Consider the following 19749-nt stretch of genomic DNA (forward strand, 5'->3'; position numbering starts at 1 on the left):
TGCCAAATGCCCTGCCAAAATAAACCATAAAGTGAAGAAAACCACAATACAACATTGCCAAGTAAATTAAATGTTTTCAATCAAGCACCCCAGGGTGTGAAAACCATCTTAAATCAGAAATTAAAGTACAAACCAAGGATCTTAAAACCATCCAAGCTCTTTTTCAAGTATCAAGGCTACAGAAAAAACAGGTCTAAAAATTAAAATGTAAGAATTCAGGGAATACTGTCCACATCAGCTTTTCTTGAACAGTCTTCATCCAACCAAGAAATCACTGGAGAAACTTCAGCAAAAACATTGATGCTGAGCATTTAATGTACTTATCAGATTTAGGAGTACTTGATAAAGGTAGGAGAAGGGTCGAAAGATAATATATACATTTTATATGACAAAGTAAAAATAATGTAACTAGAAATGGGAGGGAAGAGAGAAAAGCTGAAAGAGAAGAAGCTCATTGAGAGTTGATTTGAAATAATAGTTGGAAGTCAACTTCCAACTTTTAATAATGGAACATCATTAAAAACTGATCAATGAGATAATACAAGATTAAATAAGAAACAGGGACTAAGGGCATTAAAACGTTTAAGTTCAAAAGCAACCAATAGGACAAAAATACAAATCCTACAAAGTTCCAAAGGGGGAGGGGGAGGCAACCATCTTTATAAAGAAGAAACTATCTGTAAAAGATGTCAAGTGAAATACATGGAAACATAATAATAAGTGATAATCTAAGACAGGCCAAGTGGACTAAAAATAAATACGAATCTAGAAGACCTAAATATATAATCAGTCAGGTAGTTCTCATTTAAATGTGTCCAATAGTATACTCCTAGGGTAGAAGTCACACCTTCTCAAACACACATAGAAATTCACATTATTTGATTATGTGTTAGGTTACACACACACAAAAAATCAGTAAGTTGCATAAAATAGAAATATTACAAACACTCTGACACAATACAATGAAACAAGAAATTAATAACATTAAAACAACAAGAAAGCCCTTTCACCTGGAAGCTGACAAACATATCTGGGTGAAAAGGAAAATACAAACCTAGAAGTGCAGAATTTAAAAAAATGATAATGAAAACGCTATGTATTAGAACCTATGACGCATAAGGCATGATACTTATGCATCATTTTAAGCATTCTTAGCCTTGAACACTTTTATCATGAAAAATAAATGCATTTTTTTAAAGATTTTATTTATTCATTTGAGACACAGAGATACAGAGAGAGAGAGAGCATGAGCAGGGGGAGAGGCAGAGGGAGAGGGAGAAGCCCGCTCCCTGCTGAGCCAGGAGCCCGATGTGGGGCTCGATCCCAGGACCCTGGGATCATGAGCTGAGCCGAAGGCAGACGCTTAACCATCTGAGCCACCCAGGCGTCCTGAAAAAATAAATGAATTAAACCCCAAACTCAAAAGAGCTGCAGAAAGAACAATGTAAATCAAAAGAAAGCACCAGGAAGGAAATAATAAAAGTGAAAGCAAAAATTAATGAGGTAGAGAACAGAAGAATGACATATCTAACTAATAAATCAAAATCCTGGTTCTTTAAGAAAGTATCAAAACAGACAATCAATCACTAGTTCAGCTACTTGAGAAAAAGGGGAGAAAGTTCACATAACACGAAATAAAAAATGATAAGGGAGAAATAATCATTGAAATCTACAAAATTTAAAACATGAGAGATCACTTTGTAGACCTCAAAGCAAATGAATTAGAAAACCCAGATGAAACAAATAGTTGCCCAGAAAAATAGTTCATTGAAATTGACTTGCGGCGCCTGGGTGGCTCAGGCGTTAAGCATCTGCCTTTGGCTCAGGTCATGATCCCAGGATCCTCCGATCGAGCCCCACATCAGGCTCCCCGCCCAGGGGGAAGCCTGCTCCTCCCTCTCCCACTCCCCCTGCTTGTGTTCCCTCTCTTGTTATGTCTCTCTCTATTAAGTAAATAAATAAAATCTTAAAAAAGAAAAAAGAAAAAAGAAATTGGCCCAATTGAAAGTTTAGATAAAGCAATTTCCAAAGGGAAAGAAAGGTTATTAAGAAACTACGAAGATGCACCAGGTCCCCTGGTTTCACAGGAGAATTTTACCAAGCCTTCAAAGAGAAGAGAATCTGAATGCTGGACAAACTGTTTTAAAGCATAGAAAATCAAAGAAAATTTTCAAACTCTTTTTATGAAGCAACTATAACATTGTTAGTTGTGGTAGGGAGAAAGATGTCCACATCCTAATCCTAGAAACTGTGGATATGTTACTTTCCATGGCACAAGGGACTTGGCAGATGTGATTTAAATTACGCTGATATGTGGAGATTATTCTGAAGGATCCAGATGGGGCCAGTGTAACACAAAAGTCTTTAGTTGGGAAAAGGAGGCAGGGGAGTGACAAGATGCGAGCCCAGAAGCCTAGGTCTGAGACACACACATGTGCGTGCACATGCGCACACAGACACATACAGATTGAGATCTGAAGATCCTACACTACCAGCTCTGAAGATGGGGGAAAGGGCCCTGGGCAAGGAATGTAGGGAGCCTCCAGAAGCTGGGAAAGACAAGGAAAGCGATCCTTTTTTAGAGCTCTCAGAAGGAACACAGACGTGCTCACCCCATGATTTTAGCCCAGTAACACCCATTTTTGGACTTCTGACCACTAAAAATAAAAGAATAAATTTGTGTTGTTTAAGACAGTGTGGTGATTTGTTACAGCAGCAATAGAAAACTAATACAATACCTAAAAACGTAACACTAGTACAAACAAAAAGAAAATTATGGACTGGTATTATTTATTAATATAATACAAAAATCCTAAATAAAATATTACTGAAGAGAATTCAATATTATATTAAGAAAATAACACATGATGACCTAGTGGAATGTATTCCAGGAATGAAAGGTTGGCTCATTCTTAGCAAATCTGTTAATATAATATATCATACTGGAAAATCTATAATAATATAATATAATATAATATAATATAATATAATATAATTAGAATGTAATGTATCATATTGGAAGATCTTTGTAATAGAATAGAATAGAATTGAATTGGAATATAATATATCATATTGGAATATAACATCATATTGGAAAATTGAAAGAGAAAAATTATTTGAGCATCTCCATAGATGCTGAAAAGGCCTTTGACAAATTCAACATTCATTAGTAATAAAAACACTAAAAAAAAAAAATCAATGGCTAGTTCCTTAACATGATGAAGATGTATACAACTTAGTCCTAAACCTCCCTCTCACTTAATGGGGAAATCTGAAAAGCATTTTCACAAAAATCAGGAACAAGGTAACATTGTACTGGAAGTATTAGTTCATTCAGTCCAACAGGAGGGATCAATCAGAGCCAACAAATTAGAAAAGAAGCAAAGCTATCTCTATTCACAAATGTACGACAAGTACAACTGGAAAACCCAAGAGAATCGATGACAAAATTAACTCAAAAGTAGAAATATTTTTTAAAGTAGCAGAATATAAAATTAATATACAGAAATCGATAGCCCTCATATACACAAATGAGAATACAAAGAGGTTTTAATGATGGAGGAAAACCCTATTCACAACAGTAAGAGAGAAGCTAAAATACTTATGAATAAACTTACCAAGAAATGTGCAAAACCTCTAAGAAGTGAGTTTAGAAAGCTCCTGAGAGACCTAGAAATTTACTTAACCAGGTGGAAAGATAGCTTTTGTTCCTGGATAGAAGACTCAGCATCGTAAAGATACAGGTTCTTCCTGATAATCCTTTCAAAAACCAGATAAAGGGCATACGACATAACCAGATAATCTACAAAAGGAAAGTAACATGGCCTTTAAACTTTCAAAAACATGTTCAACTTTACTCATAATAAGAGCAATACAAATCCAAACAATACTGAGATACCCTTTCTTTCTCATTCAATTGGAAAAAAATTTAAAAGCTTGACAGCTGTTGAAAGCAGACACTCATATACTGATGATGGGAATGCAAAACGGTGCAAACCATATGGAGGGAAATTTGGCAGCATTTAATATGTCCATATAGGCATTTACTTTTGACCCAGTAATCCCACAACTAGGAATTTACTCTGAAGATATCTTCAAGAACATGAAACATATTTGCCCAAGGTTCTTTACTGCAGCACAATTTGTAATTGCAAAATATGAGAAGAACTGAAATCTCATACATAAAGGAGTGGCTGAATAAATTACAGTACAGCCACACAGTAGATTACTATGAAGAAGTGAAAAAGAGAATGGGAAGATCTCTATGAACTGATGGAGAGGATAGATTTTAAAGTGACAATAGTAATTTAAGCGAAAAAGAAACCAAGTGTAATACTGTATATATAGTATGCTACCCTCGATGTAAGAAAGTAAGAGAGATCAAATATCACCATCTGCTTACTACTGCAACAAAAACACAGGAAGGTAAAACAGAAACTGATGAGTCTGGTTACCTACAGCGCACGTGTGGGAAGAGCTGGTGGGAAGGACTAACATTTCTCTCCATATGCTTTTGGCAGTTTTGACTTTTGGAACTATGTTAAAGTATTACACACTGAAAAAAGAAAATTACACTACCAGTGATGAGAAAAAATAGACCCGAAAATGGAATACAGATGGAAATAAACAAACCTTGGTCTATTTCAAATGAGTAACATAACCACAATAAAGGAGGAGGTAGCAGGGAGCCAGCCCCAGTAACTCCAAACACAGTGCTATTTTTTTCTCCTTCTAAAGACAGAAGGACCTGCAAAATATCCTGAGCTCTAGTTAGCAGGTTTGTGTTTACAGATGTAGGATCTAGCAATTTGGAACTCGCTTTCTGTGTGCTGTAGCATTTAACAGATGAGTCAATCCTTTGAGGATAATGGGAACTAGACTTCTTAAAGCTGGAAAAGGAAGTTACCACATAGAAACTAGAAGACTAGAATGAATCTTGAGCTGTTGAGTTAGAATTAGAGGTATCAGTATGAACATATGGTTTTTAATATATCTAGATAACTACGTCCACACATTCTCTGTATCTATAGAAAGAGGAATGGCTGTCAATACCCTTGCGTGTGTATTTTAGCTCTGTCCACACAAAGGGTCTACATACAAAGATGCCTCTGTAACAATTTTATGCACCTCAAACCCAGATCTTGGGTCCAAATGCCACTCCCCACTTAAAAGGAACTGGGGATCTTTGGGGAAATGGCTGATTCCAGATGTGGGGGAGTGAAACTACAAGGTGAACTTGGAACATAGTTAGGCTTGAAAGCAATGGAGTGCTCAAAAGATGATGGGGACACCCCAAAAGGACATGGAAGCCACCTGAAGGGACACCATTGACTAAAACTGGGATATTTTGATCATCAAAATAAATAATGGTAGCAAAAGGTTTTCCGTGCGATAAAATAAGGATCTATGAATCCTTATTGCTATACATACATATATACATATAAACGAGAAAAGGGCATTTTTTTTCTCTATGGCAGAGTACCACTTAAGAAATGTAGCAAGAATAATGAAGTTGGAAAAAATCATCATTTTGCAGTCATCAAAATGCTTAAGGCAAGAATTATGAATTCCTCAAAAGCTAGTGGATGAATTACTAATTAAAGAAGGAAAAATAGTAATTTTATAGTGGATTAACCTAGCAAACCACATCTGAATCAAGTAATCAAAGGTAAGACCACCAAACAGATGTCATGGATCTCCTTATAAGATATCTCGAGGGATGCCTGGGTGGCTCAGTGGGCTGGGTGTCCGACTTTTGATTTTGGCTCAGGTCATGATCTCAGGGATGTGAGATCGAGCCCCACGGCGGGCTCCACACTCAGCACAAAATCTGCTTGAGATTCTCTCTCTCCCTCTCCCTCTGCCCTTCCCCCACTCTCTCTCAAATAAATAAATAAATAAATAAATATAATCTTAAAAAAAAAAAAAAAGATATACCGGAGTGCACACTTCCACGTTTATGGCATTCCTTCAGAAATGCACAGTTTTAGTCCAATCATGAGGAAATATCAGAAAACCCCAACTGGGGGACATTTTACAGAATAACTGGCCTGTATACTTTAGAATGTCATGAATAGTAATGAAAAGTCGAGGAACTATTCCAGATGGAAAGAGACCTAAAAGACATGACAATTTACTACAATGTGTGATTCCGGATTGGATCCCTGACCAGAAAAACAAAATCCTCTCCAAACCATAAATATGACATTATGGGACAATTGGCAATATTTGAATAAGGACTGTGGACTAGATAATAGACTTGTATCAGTGTTAAATTGCCTGATTTTGGTAAGTGTACAAGAGTTACGTAAGAATGTTTTTGTTCTTGGGAAATATGTACTAAAGCTCTTATATATAAAGATACATGATATCGGCAAATTATAAATGATTAAGGGGAAAAAAAAAAAAAAAGAAGTATGTGTGTGTATGTGGAAAAAGAGCCAGAGAACAAGGGAAAACAATAAGGCAAACGGGGTAAAATTTCTTGGAAGTGTTCTTGCAAGTTTTCTGCACATGCACCATTGTATCAAAACATTAAGTCAAAATCCTTGTTAGACATTAGAACTAAATTGTCCGCATTTCCGTCCTGGTTTCTGCCAGCCCTCATCTCACAAAAGGAGCCCTCTTTCTTGGGCCATTCTGAAGTTCTTTATTCAGGGAGCAAACATATGAATAGGTTTGTTCTGAAAAATGAATTTTTGGAATAAAAGTGGATGATTTCAAGTTCCAGGTAATCCTCACCCAACCTGGGAAACAGAAAAGTTGTAAAATCCCTAAGAGAAATTCAAAAGCACACGCAGGTCTCAAGCTGAGTCGCATTTCTTTCTGGATGGCACTTATTTACTTTTAAAAGCATGACCACATAATTAGGGACACCAGGGGTAGCTTAGTCCGTTAAGCTTCAGACTCTCGCTTTGGGCTCAGGTCGTGATCTCAGGGTCATGAGATCAAACCCCGCGACAGGCTCTGCGCTCAGCAGGGAATCTGCTTGAGATTCTCTCTCCCTCTGCCTCTCCCCCTGCTTCCTCTCCCTGAAAAAAATAAATACATCTTTAAAAACATGACCAGTAATTATGTCCCCCTCTACGCGTGGGTAGCAGAGACCACGTATGCGTGGAACTGTAACTCTCCTGGAGCAGTTCTAATCCACAAGGACTCCTGGCGTCCTACGAAGCAGGAAGAGCAGTTTCTACAGAGACCTGCCCGATGCCTACCGACTTCAGCGGCCTGCCCTGTTCTTACTCCGCACATGGCCTCTGACGTAGCGTCACCAAAACGGTGGCGTTTCCTGAAAACACCAGGCTCTCTCCCTCCTCAGCACTGGCATTTATTCCTAGAATGTGCTTCCCTGCCTCAGCATCTGAGCCGGCGCTCAGCCTTCAAAATGAAATTTGAGCATCACTCCCTCCACAATTTCCTGGCCCTCTTCTTCCCGTCCTCGGGTTTCCTCAGCACGGTGGGAGGCCCTCCATTACAGCCCCCACCTCTAGATGATTCTGGGTACTTGTGCTCAACAGCAAACTTTGACTTTCACCGGGCTAGGTGTCTCTCATTTCAAGGGGCAAACAAGAGGTCAGTCAGAAGCCTTGTAATTCCGTTGATCGCTGCTCACTGGAGGGATGTTTTCGTTGACATGGCTATATTCCCCTCCCAGGTTTCAGTTCTGAGGGCAATCATTTGATTTTCAAAATTGAGAGAGCCTCAGCAGAGTATCTGCACTAACATATCCATTCCTTTCTCATAAGCCCTTCCATGTTTTTCTGTGTCCCCTTTGAATGTTTTTCTGAAGGCACAGGGATTCCAATATTTGGGACCAAAGCGGTGTGCCTTGTGCGTGACATCCAGGCTGCTTGAAACACAGCATGTTTTAGACTGAAATGGAATTTGCTTTGAGTTTTGAAATTTCAGAGACTCTGAATTCGGTGTCCTGTAAAATAACTAAAAGCCAATCAATCGTAAATACCTTTTTATTTGTTATGCATAGAAGATTTCTAGCGCACTAATTTTATTGAATTGCAAGAACACCTATTTATTTCACAAATACAAGACTATGAATGTTCAGCTAAGAAGGCAGTGTAGAACTATAAATAGTAAGTTATGTCATCTATCTATAGATGAATAACTTTGTATAGTCAATGGCTGATTAAAAGCGCATACCTGCTTATGGGGGCAAATGCACATAATTTTCCCTCTTTCTTAATATTTCATTATTTTAAAAAGCCCACTAATTTTATTACCCATTAATGTGAAGGTAAATGTCCTTCAAAATTCTGGGGTTCTTTGATATTTCTCTCACTATTCAACTTTATTACCAAACATCGTTCATAGAATAATATACATTCAGGGCTTACATGTGCTAAGCACTTTTCAGATATCAGCTCGTGTAATCCTTATGTATTATTATGTATATGTATATGATCACCTTTTTACAGATGAGAAAATGAAGTTAGAAGGTTAAATTGTTCGAGAGAATCAGCACAGTATGGAGATTAAAAGCACACGCTAGCTTCAGACTCCTTGGGTAGGTACTCCATCACTTATCAGCTATATAATCTTGGGAAAATTACTTGGTCTGTGACTCAATTTTCTCATCAATTAAATGGGGCTAACAGTGCTGCCCTTATAAAGTTACTGTGACGGTTAAGTGATTTAACATATGTAAAGTACTTAGGAGAGTGTGGGAACAATGTAAGTCAGGTAATACTGCTAGAAATTGTCCCCAAATTGGGAGGCAATGGAGCCAGACCTTGTGACTAACCCCACCCACAAAACTGTCCTCACAACTATGTATGTCGCCTAATCTGATCGACCCAAATCCTCTCATATTATTTCTCACAGTTTATAACACTCTTGAATATCTCCCTATTGCATTCAGGATAAAGATCCAATCTTCTGACAGAGTCTGCAACCAGGGTGACCAAATTGTCTAGATTGCCTGGGATGATCCCAGTTTATGTCTGCTGGACTTGCATCCTCTTCCATGTAGCATTTGTCCAGAATTTTTGGAATTTTAGTTTAGAAAATCATTTTTAAATACAATTATTTCATAAATCCACTGATCAAGTCATTGGTTAGCAAATACAGGTATCAAATTTAGATAATTTTAATTATTTTTACTACCCCTTCCAGGTGGAAATATCCTTGTTTGGAAGACAAATTCTGTGGGTCACGCTATATATAACACTCTTCATGAAAACAGCGCTGTTAACCCCTTCTGCTTATCCCACAATTCCCTTCCTTGTCCTTACTTTAAATTGATCACAATCCCCCCAAATGAATCTTGCCTTTGAAAAAACACTCTCTTCTAGTTGGACTGGTTTTCTTCCTTCAATATCCTATTCTAGATCATGCTAGGGTTGCCTTCCACATGCAGCATTAAATGCCGCCTCCCTGGGAAGCTTCCCAGGATTCCCTGGGGTTGGGTTAGGGGCCCCACAAGGCTCTTATAGCGTCATGTCTTTCCCTGTCAGAGCACTTTGTTTTCTGTGTTGTAATGATAATACTTGCTACGTTCTCCTAGAAAGCAGTGGCTTGCATAGAGGTGGCCATGTAGATTCTTTCCTTCTTTAGTTATTGAATGGATGAAAGAGATTAATTTCTCCCCCTCTCATCTTCCTCTCAATTTTGAAGCTGATTACAGGTAAATTTCACTCCTCAGTTTGGAGGGAAGGGTCTTCAAGTCCTGCAACATGTTTGTTTCTTCTTCTACGGTACAAGAAACAAGGCACTGGAAGTAGAATCACTACTGGAAAAGTAAGACCAAATTCTGAGAATTCTTTGGGAGCTTAGATGAATCCTGACTTGTCCCTGCCCCTGATTCTGACCAGCATGGCCACGGGTGTGTGAAAAAAAACTTAGCCACCAGTTGGCATGGCCTGTCTAGCAGGGCCGGCTGGATTTCAGTGCCTGCATCCCACACAGCGGCCCTGCCTCTGACCCACACCCTAACAACTCTGACCCTCAGTCCTCTGTTACTTGAGGAGGCTGGTCCCTTTAACCCCAATCCCTGACTTGACCCAACTCCTGGTCAAGCATCTTAAACAGAAAAGTCCAACGGGGCTAGCAAGGCAGCTTATGAATAAAATGCACTTAGACAGTGATGCATGTCAATTATTTTTCAACAGAACTGGAAAGAAATATGGAGAGAAAAAATCAATAAAATGGAGTTCTGAGATGTGACAGAGAGAAGAGAACCAGGTGAAGCTTCGTTAAAGTAACACAGAGCAGGGCAGTGGAGGTTGGGTTCTGTCCTTCACGAAGTCCAGGCAGTTCAGAAAAAAGACTGAACTCTGGATTACCAAAGAGTGATGAACGAGATGGCGGTGGTGCTGATGAGTATCTCTTTTTGTGTCTCTTATAAAATATAGGAACATTCTTTGGAATTATGATGTCACTATTCCCTTTCAAGTACTCTTTCCTTCATGTTAACGTTTTGCATCCCATGTACACCTTACTAATAAGACTCATCGTTACTGGGGCTTCCATTCTCATCTACTTACTAAGCAAGGCAGGACTTGAACCCAAGGCAGACTGGCTACTAATCAGGCTCTAACACACAGCTAGCTCACCTACATCCATCTGCAAGGCATGAGCTGTTGCCCCAGGGGAGATGAATCAAAACATGCAAAAGCAAGGTGCGCAGAAGCGTGGCTGCTGAGGGCGAAGCACAGTGTGGCCTGCTGGTCTCCAGGGTGTGGCACCCCAGGGTCCAGGGAGCAGCCAGCGCGAGGCCACCCAGAACCCCCCGTCTGCCCCACACAGCCGCTGGACGCACCCCATGCCTGCCAGGAGCATTTCCGGGACATCAAAGGGCAGCAACGTCAGTTTTCCTAAGCAATGGGAAAAATAAACACCCCCTCAACCTGTTGATCCCATTCTATTTTGCAACACAGAAATGACTGCTTTCAACTCGAGCCAAAAATGATCTCCTGAGTCATGGGGGTTACTTTCTGAGCGGTGCCCTTAGTCTCTGCTTGTCCTAACTGGAAAATGACCGGGCTGAGTCCGCCGAGCCTCTCAGGGGGCCCCGCCTCAGGCACCAGCCACAGCCCCGTCAAGAAATAAAATAAATAACGAAGTTCAACAAGGAACAGACTTGCTTTTCGAAGCCCATTTAAACAAATCTAAAGATGAATTTTTCAAAACCCACAAAATGGAAGGCAGTTAAAGCTATTATGTAGTCAATCAAGCAAGGTGAATGCTTCTGAAACACTCAGCTGAATTCTCAAATTTCAAATTCTTCAGGTTTGGTCGCTAACCAGTTTTCTCAAAGTCCTTTATAATGGAATTTTATGATTAAAAATGCATTTGATTAGTTTTCCAAAAAATAAAAATAAAAATAAAAAATCAGAATCTTCTTGAAGAATGCGGGCTTCTGAGGAAGCCTGTCAGGAGTGCCGTCACTGGAGGGCCGCGTACCCGCAGACACCATCTGGAGACGGGCTTTTCAGCAGTTCCACGCAGACAGTGGCTTGTTTGACATCTGTCCCCTTTCAGTCCACCGGGACACCGCGAGCAGGTGAGGCCACGTCAAGCACCGCTTTTGGGTATCCCGAGAGTCCCCGGGTGTGACAGGTGGACACTCTCTCAGTAACCCTGTTTCATGATTTCCCACCTGCAGCGTGGCGACCCGCTGAAAGTCAGCTTGCTCCCTGCCTTACAAAACGGTGGGACCCCAAAATGCCAGTCATTCTGAGTTATAGAGTATCCTCAGATTTGTCCTTTGGTAAAGAATTCCTGGGGGGGGGGAAGGAGGGCGACAGGTAACACTCTGTCTGTCACCTTCACACACAGCCACGTTCTCAGACAGGCGACCCATCAATAACGAGTCACCAAGGCTGTGACAAAGGACCTGACGGGTGATGGATTTAGTGGTGGTGGCAGGGAAGGGAGAAGGAGGAGTCCCAGATGTCTGCCACTTATTTATGACCGGAGAGCGGTTCCACATCCCTCATCTCAAAGTTGTCTGGGGATGACTGGATGGAGAAGAGCTCTCTGACTCAGCTTTTAAGTCTTAAGTCGCCCGTTCATAGCCTTTTACCTCCAGGACAGGGAGTAAAAGAAAGCTCGACTGAAAATCCCTTCGCTGTAAAATTGAGTGCATCATAAAATAACTGTAAAGTCAATATTTAGTGTTAGGTCCGTTTAAAGTGTCACACTTTGGAAAGGTCTTAATGTGGCCCCTGGGGGGCAGGCGAAGGAGTGCCTGTGTGTGGGATATTACCTCGTCAGCCCATATCCCGGGTGAGACCAGCTTAAGAGTGGGTTCTTCTGCTCTGTCCTATGTGTGCTGGGGGTGATGTGGGGTCGGGGTGGGGGCAGAGCCAGGAAAGGAAAGAAGACAGAGAGAAGAGAAAAAGAAGAGATACATACATGGTTATTAAGGATCCTCAAAAGCCCAGCTTTCTTTGTTTTGTTAGTTGTTTACATCTCCCCTCCCCCCACCCCTCACCTTTCCAGTTGTTTAGCTTCTGGTCAGACCAGTGAGCTGCCCTGGTAAAGGGGGAATCTGAGACTAGAGCTCAGGAGGCTGGAGGGGAGGCGGTGGGGCAGACAGGGTGCCCTGGCATGGCACCAAGGAAGTCCATGTTCCTTTGATGGATTCATCAGCGAGGGTGCCGACACGTCGTGCCTCAGTTTCCCCACCGTAGAGGTGGTAAGGTCAGTCCCCTTCTGTCCCACACGGCACGTTTCTGACAAACCCACCTGAGGTCTACGCTCAGAGTGGAAAATTATCAAGGGCTGACGATGCCAGGTGTGTGGGTGCCCACCTCCAGAACACGATGAGAGAGGGGGGATGGGTGGGGGTCGGAGGAAACAAGATGGCTGGGCTGAGGCCTGTTTATGAAGTTTGGGTGTGTCAGGCGGTATCGTCTCTGTGCTAACGCAAGGACCTCTCTGTCCCTGGCCCCAGCGCCTTCTCCTCACCAACCACCACCCTGCAGAGCCTTCTGAATCCTTATCACTGCTGCTTTTCCCCACCCAAGTTAATTAAGGACTCTTAACAAGGAAGCACCTATTTCCTCCAACTTCAGCTTCAGAATGCTCCTGAAATTCCCATTACTCCTTTTGGGTCTTTGACATTATATTTCATAAAAATCTCGAACTAGTTTCCATGAAGCCTCTCCAGCAAATCAACGTGTAAGCACCACAAGGGAAATCATTCTCCCAACCTCTCCCCAGGGCTCCCAAAGGTCATTCTGGGTTTTTTTTTTTCCCCTTTCACATCATTCCATGCTTAAAAGCATCATCTAATGAGCAAACACACATGGAGTAAATGCTCTGAGAGACATCCTGCGGTGACAGTCAGCTGATTTAAAGCAAAATGACAGATCTGCAACCAAGGACACAATCTGGAGGAGAATGCTGTTAGCACATGCATGCACCCCACACTATGCTCTGTGCAACATGGTGAGAAACGGAAATTAGTTGAAATGGCTGGATCATGCAATTATTGGGAAAAGAAGCTGCGGGGGGAGAATAAAAAAGTGTGAATACCTGTGTAGGTCATAGCTTCCTCCATCTTTATTTCCTGATATAGGAAAATACAAGAGTAATTTATGTTAGCTTTAGAACTCATAAAACCATTCACTACGTGGTTTTCCATGCACAACATCTAAATCCTAGAAAGAAATAGATTGTGTTAAATACAGACAGTGCCGGAGTCCCACAGAGCTTTTCTAGTAGACAGGTTCAAAATGAGGATTGAAAGCTATAAATAAAAAGGTCTGAGATAAAATGCAGAAGAGTTCATTTGAAACACGAGTGCAATGGGAAAGGAGGAGAGCCCATTTAAGAGCAGGAAGAGAAGTCCTTCCAGTCAGTCTCAGTACAGTGTTGGTTATTTTGAGACAAGACACTTGGAAAAAAAAAAGGGCCAATGATCATCTCCCTGAGGAATCGTCTAGAAGATGGAGAGGACTACTTTGGGCCGAACAGCAATCACGAGCTCCCCCTGGTGTGTCATCCCAAGAGACTGTCAGACTTCTCTGGGCAGTTACGTCATCACCTGTAAGAGAGCGAGGTCTTTTGGGGGAGAAATGTCTGGGTGTAATATTTCTAGTGTTTCTAGTAACTGGTTTAATTTCTAGGCCTTATTGGGCTTCCTCCCCCCCCCCCCCTTTTTGGTGTGTGGAGGGCTAAGATCTGAGGAAAAGCTCAAACAGAGAAGCAAGATAATCTGAAAAGATTTGAGCTGAGTGGGGTTTCAGACTGGACTTTTCTGCGGGCCATTCATCTGAGTAAGGTGTTAACTGAGAAGTGTTGGCTGATAGCTGTGAGGTGACCCCTCTCACAGGGTTTATAACTTCTTATGGGACCTTTGCTGCTCGAAAGCCTCAGGACCCTACAATGGTGGAAATGACAGGTGGCGGATGTTGATCCTTTGGGAATGGGCCCCCCTTCCAGTCACATGATCCAGTGCCGGTGATGCCGGTGATGCCGGCTCTGCCAGGGACCCTGAGACACCGGCTTTAAGGATGCTGAGAAAACCCAGCTGCACACAAGGGGTTCCTGCCGAGCGCTCCCCACTACTGGGGAGTCCCGCTCTTTGCCCTTCTGGGGTTGGCAGCCTCTGCTGATGCCCATGCCCTCGCCAGAGCTAGCTCTTTCTCCTTCATCTGTGGACTGCTGGCATTTACAGTTCTACCAGAATTAGGAGAAACTCAGTATTCTCAGCAACTAGGAAAGGGCAGGGACAGACTGAAAAGAACTGCGGCCCTATGAACCAAAGGAGAGGTAAGTTAGTCTAACGCGGCAGCCCGGGGAGGGAACATTTGGCTGACTCCATGTGGGCCCTCTAATGCTTGTTAGAGCCCAAGACAGTGCATTACTCAAGTATCTCTAGTTTCAGAGGGGAAATCCTGGTAAAAGAAATCTAATTGCCTGTGTCCTGGGCAGGGATCCCCCTGGGGCAGCTCCCAACTGTGATAAGCAGAAACAGGGCATTGGGTGTTTCCGTCCAAATTCACCTAAAAATGTGAGGATATCCCGGTTTACCTAGAGTCTATATTATGCCTGTTGGCAGTGATGACAAATAAATCCCCCATGCTTTCGTCCCACCTGCCAGTGGATGCTTCATTCAGGAAGCTTTACTAGTAGAACAAACGTGTGGGAGAAACTGAAATAAAATGCTCACCAAATCTTTGGGCGCGTTAGCTTTTTCATTAATGCTCCCAGAGGTAAACTTTGAGAACACATTATGTTCAGAACTGCCTGGAAAGTCTCCCCTGTAGGTATCCTAAACTCTGTGCGTCTATGCCTAGAGACGTTTCACAGGCAGAAAACTCGACATAAAGAATTTCCCAGGAAATCCAGGAATCCCCCCCGCCCGGCCCTTACCAACTTCCAGGCCCTTCGGTCTTGGGTTGCACTGTTTGTATCCTTGACAGCTCCTGAGCTCCATGAGTTGTACGTGTAGCTGATTCAAAATGCCCCGTTCCACCGTGTGCACTGTGTTTGTGAGCTGCAGACCAAGAGGCCAGGACGGGAAAGGTAAGCTCGGGTTCTGGCTAGTTTATTGTCAACAAACTTCATTACACGAAAATGTATCGACTTACCTGATAAGGATCTGTATTCATATCAAAATACTCCAAAAAGCCAGTGGCGAACTCACAGAAAAGAAAATTATGCGTCTCGTTAACCGTCCGCAAACACCAGTAGGTGTTGTTGTTAGAACTCGTGCAGGCACAGAAAGATCCCACTGTTGGTAAAAACAGAACAACGAAATGAAAAGAATGAAAAAGCAAAAAATGGAGGCAGGCTAGCCATTCTACCATTTCCTTATCTTTATACTGAAAGGGGCACATTTTCTGTCTTGTAACTACTATGTGGTTGGATGTTAAAAAATTATGTTTTCCCCCATCTAAACAATTTGCTGTGGGAAGAGGTGGAAAATGGGAAAAACAGTGGCAATCTATGATCGTGAATACAGACTGAAGGCCAAGGTGAAGTTTTAGGCACATTAGTTTGTCCCCCACCGTCAGGCAGTGGTCTCTGAAATAGGGCGAGTGAGTGGAGAATAGGAAGGAAATGACCAGAACTTGTATTTCTGGTTATTCTTACCTTTTCTTAAAAAAGGAAAAAAATAGTTGCATAGTACAGAGATGGACCTGGTGCCCTTGCTTGTTCTCTGTGTCATGGCCACACCTCAAAAATGGTGCACAGAAAGAGGGGACTATTTGTGATCTTTGTAGCAACTTTTTTTTTTTAAGATTTATTTATTTGCGAGACGGCGCACACGCATGAGCGCGCGTGTCACAGGGAGGGGCAGAGGGAGAGGGAGAGAGACTCTCAAGCAGACTCCACGCTGAGCGCAGACCCCGACTCAGGGCTCAATCTCACGACCCTGAGATCACAACCTGAGCCGAAACCAAGAGTTGGATGCTTAACTGACTGTGCCCACCCAGATGCCCCAACAATGTTTTAACATGAAATGGGCTATGACCATGTACATGTTTTGTACCATGCAGAGGTTCACTGGTTAACTGGTGGAAAGTATATAAAACAGACGTCAAATTAAAACAAAACAAAACAGACTACCTGACCTTCTTTTATAGAAAGGCAGTTTCCAAATTTGTTGACCTTTCTTGCAATGATAATTGACTTTTAAAAATGTGCTGCCTAGCAAATATTTTTAAAACAATTGGGATAGGCACACTTAATGAGCATTCAATGTTCATTATGTACTTTGCAGGTATTAACTCATTTCATCCTTAAAAGAACCTTAGAGACAGAAATTATGTTATTCCATTTTACAGATGGGAAAAATGAGGCACAGAGAGGTTAAGTAATTTATCCAAGGTCACACAGCTGACGAGTGGCAGCCTTAGGGGTCTGGCTAGAGGGTCACTCTCTCTCTTTTTTTTAAAGATTTTATTTATTTATTTGAGAGAGAGAATGAGCGAGCGAGAGAGAGAACACAAGCAGGGAAGGGCAAAGGGAGAGGAGAAGCAGACTACCTGATGAGCAGGGATCCTGATGACAGACTCAATCCCAGGACCCTGGGATCATGACCTGAGCTGAAAGCAGACGCTTAACCAACTGAGCCACCAAGGTGCCCCTAGAGGGTATACTCTTAACCACTACATGCTACTTAACCCCCATCCAGTACTTTTTTTTAAGATTTTATTTATTTATTTGAGAGAGAGAGAGTGAGAAAAAGAGAGAGAGAAAGGAGGAGAAGCAGACTTTCTGCTGAGCAGGGAGCCCACCTCGGGGCTTGATCCCAGGACTCTGGGATCACGACCTGAGCTGCAGACGCTTAACTGACTGAGCCACCGAGGTGCCCCCCCATCTAGTATTAAATACACTATCCCCTTAAGCTGAAAAAGATGTTTTAAACAATGAATGAGAAATGATTTTTTCAAATTTTGTTTTAATAGAGTTTTTAGAGCATAAAACGGTTCACAACAAAACTGGGAAGACACAGAGAATTTCTAGAGACTACCTCATCTCCACAGATGCCCAACCTTCCCCACTATCAACATCCCTCACAACAGTAATGCATCTGCAACAGTTGATGAACCTACATTGACACATCATCACCCAAAGTCTATAGCCTACATTAGGGTTTGCTCTTGGTGTTGTATGTTCTATGGGCTTTGCCAAATGTATAATGCCATGTATCCACCAGTATAGTGTCATACAAAGTAGTTTCACTGCCCTAAAGATCCGCTTTGCTCCATCTATTCATCCTTGCCCCACAGAAACGATATTTCAGATTGTTGTGTTTCCTGTGCCCCAGCCCAGAACTTGGTGGGGAATGGACCCCCGCAACCTGAATGATCCTCAGAGATCCTCACGCCCCAGTTTAGGGAACGAGATTAAAAGTTAAATGCTATGAGTTTAAGAGTTTACTTGGCCTAGATGTGGCTGGAAATGAAAATGCAAACTTGGACACTGAAATCAAAAAGCATCAGAATGGAAAGATAAAACAAAAGTCCTCAGAGATAGGTCCCCAAACCCCAAGAATGGCCTTGGGTTCCTGGAGTCTCCAAATCCCATTTTGAGAAACACTGACCCAGGTGGTATCCTGGGATCTTTTCAATGGAAGATTTGTAGTTTTAGCTCCTCGGGATGGTAAGCCTTCAATCAGATGATGTGTCACAAAAATTTAGGGCACTATTCCTAGATAACCTCAGTTAATACTGTGCATAGGCCACCAAAGCACATGTAAGTGTGAATTTTAAAAACGTACAATCGTTGGGGTGCCTGGGTGACTCAGTTGGCTAAGTGTCCAGCTCTTGATTTTGGCTCAGGTCATGATTTCAAGGTCCTGGGATCGAGCCCTGCATTGGGCTCTGTGCTGGGTGTGGAGCCTGCTTAAGATTCTCTCTCTCCCTCTCCCTCTGCCCTCCCCCCCAACCCCTCCTTGTGCGCTCTCTCTCCAAAAAAAAAAAAAAGTGCACAATTGTTATTATTCCATATCATCAGCAATTCCATGTAAAACTGTATATTTTGGGGTGCCTGGGTGGCTCAGTCATTAAGCGCCTGCCTTCGGCTCAGGTCGTGATCCCAGAGTCCTGGGATTGAGCCCCACATCGGGCTCCCTGCTCCAAGGGGAGTCTGCTTCTCCCTCTCCCACTCCCCCTGCTTGTGTTCACTCTCTCGCTGTCTTTCTCTCTGTCAAATAAATAAAATCTTTTTTAAAAAAATAAATAAAACCGCATATTTTGTAGAGTCCCTATTCTTTTGTGAGCACGGTGCTAGGACTAAAGGGGACTGAGAATTAGAATACAGCCCCCGCATCGAAGGGGTTTTCACTTCCCTTTATTACACTTAGAGCATGACATGAAATAAAGCAGAAACAAAATCTATTCGAGGCAAGATTGTTCATCCATTTATTTAGTTATTTAGTAATAGATATAACTAAACCCCGTCTTATTGGGTAGGAACTTTGCCAGGAGCTGGGCAGTATGTGAAATAACACCATCAGGAGAAACACCCAGGGCGAGCTTGGCATTTTCAAATAAAATACGAAAACAAATTTCCAAAGAAAACCGTAATTTTTGGCAAGATCATTCTAGTTGCCAGTACAGAAAATAGTATGATGCTCTCTCCTCTTGAATCATTCTAGATCCCTGGTTTCACGCTGCTGAAGCCCTAGTCTTAGTAACTGTAGTGTGAGTTGCTGTCTCCCCACATGGCGGCAGTTACGGCAACTCAGATGAGGTGGCAGATGTTAACTGAACTTATTGTGCTCATCACGTCGCAATACACAGAAGTCAGGTCATTATGCGGTACACCTTGAACTTACACAGTGCTGTGTGTCAACTATATCTCAATAAAACTGGGAAAAATATATTTTTTTAAAGATTTTATTTATTTATGTATTTATTTAGAGAGCATGAGTGGGGGGAGGGGCAGAGGCAGAGGGAGAGTCTCCGCGCTGAGTGAGGAGCTCCATGTGGGGCTCGATCTCACAACCCTGAGATCGTGACCGAGCCGAAACCAAGAGTCGACGCTTAACCCACTAAGCCACCCAGGCACCCCAAAACTGGGAAAAATATTTCTAAAACAAAACACCCCGCAAACCAAAACCACACAATACTTACAGTTCCAGAACGGGGCCGTCTGCCAGTGGTTGTTGTCGTGGGTGAAGCAGGTGAGGCCAGGGAGGCTGCATTCCTCCCCCTTCCTCTGGCGTTTCTTCTCCTTCCTCTCTTTCTTCCTCCTACGGTTCTCCTTGAAAAGCTGCAGCTTGCTGTCTACTTCTTGAGCAGCTTCCCTGTTCCAACAGAAGGGATGTGT

At 42.3% G+C, this 19749-nt stretch overlaps 1 protein-coding gene across 5 annotated transcripts in view; it reads right to left on the reverse strand.

Moving 5' to 3' along the window:
* Window positions 1-19749, reverse strand: part of SULF1 (sulfatase 1) — a 175230-nt gene that overhangs the window by 3910 nt on the left and 151571 nt on the right. For 3 of the 5 annotated variants that reach the window (XM_036109380.2, XM_036109379.2, XM_036109375.2), the window contains 3 exons: window positions 19554-19726; window positions 15558-15700; window positions 15340-15463 (listed from right to left, as the gene is read on the reverse strand). In XM_036109380.2, coding sequence (XP_035965273.1) covers window positions 15340-15463; window positions 15558-15700; window positions 19554-19726 — 440 coding nt within the window. Of the gene's footprint in view, window positions 1-12223; window positions 12290-13497; window positions 13532-15339; window positions 15464-15557; window positions 15701-19553; window positions 19727-19749 lie in introns of all 5 variants that reach the window. The other 2 variants (XM_078072309.1, XM_078072310.1) reach the window with 2 other exon arrangements.

Source organism: Halichoerus grypus, chromosome 5 (assembly GCF_964656455.1).
Source record: "Halichoerus grypus chromosome 5, mHalGry1.hap1.1, whole genome shotgun sequence".
Lineage (NCBI taxonomy): Eukaryota > Metazoa > Chordata > Mammalia > Carnivora > Phocidae > Halichoerus > Halichoerus grypus.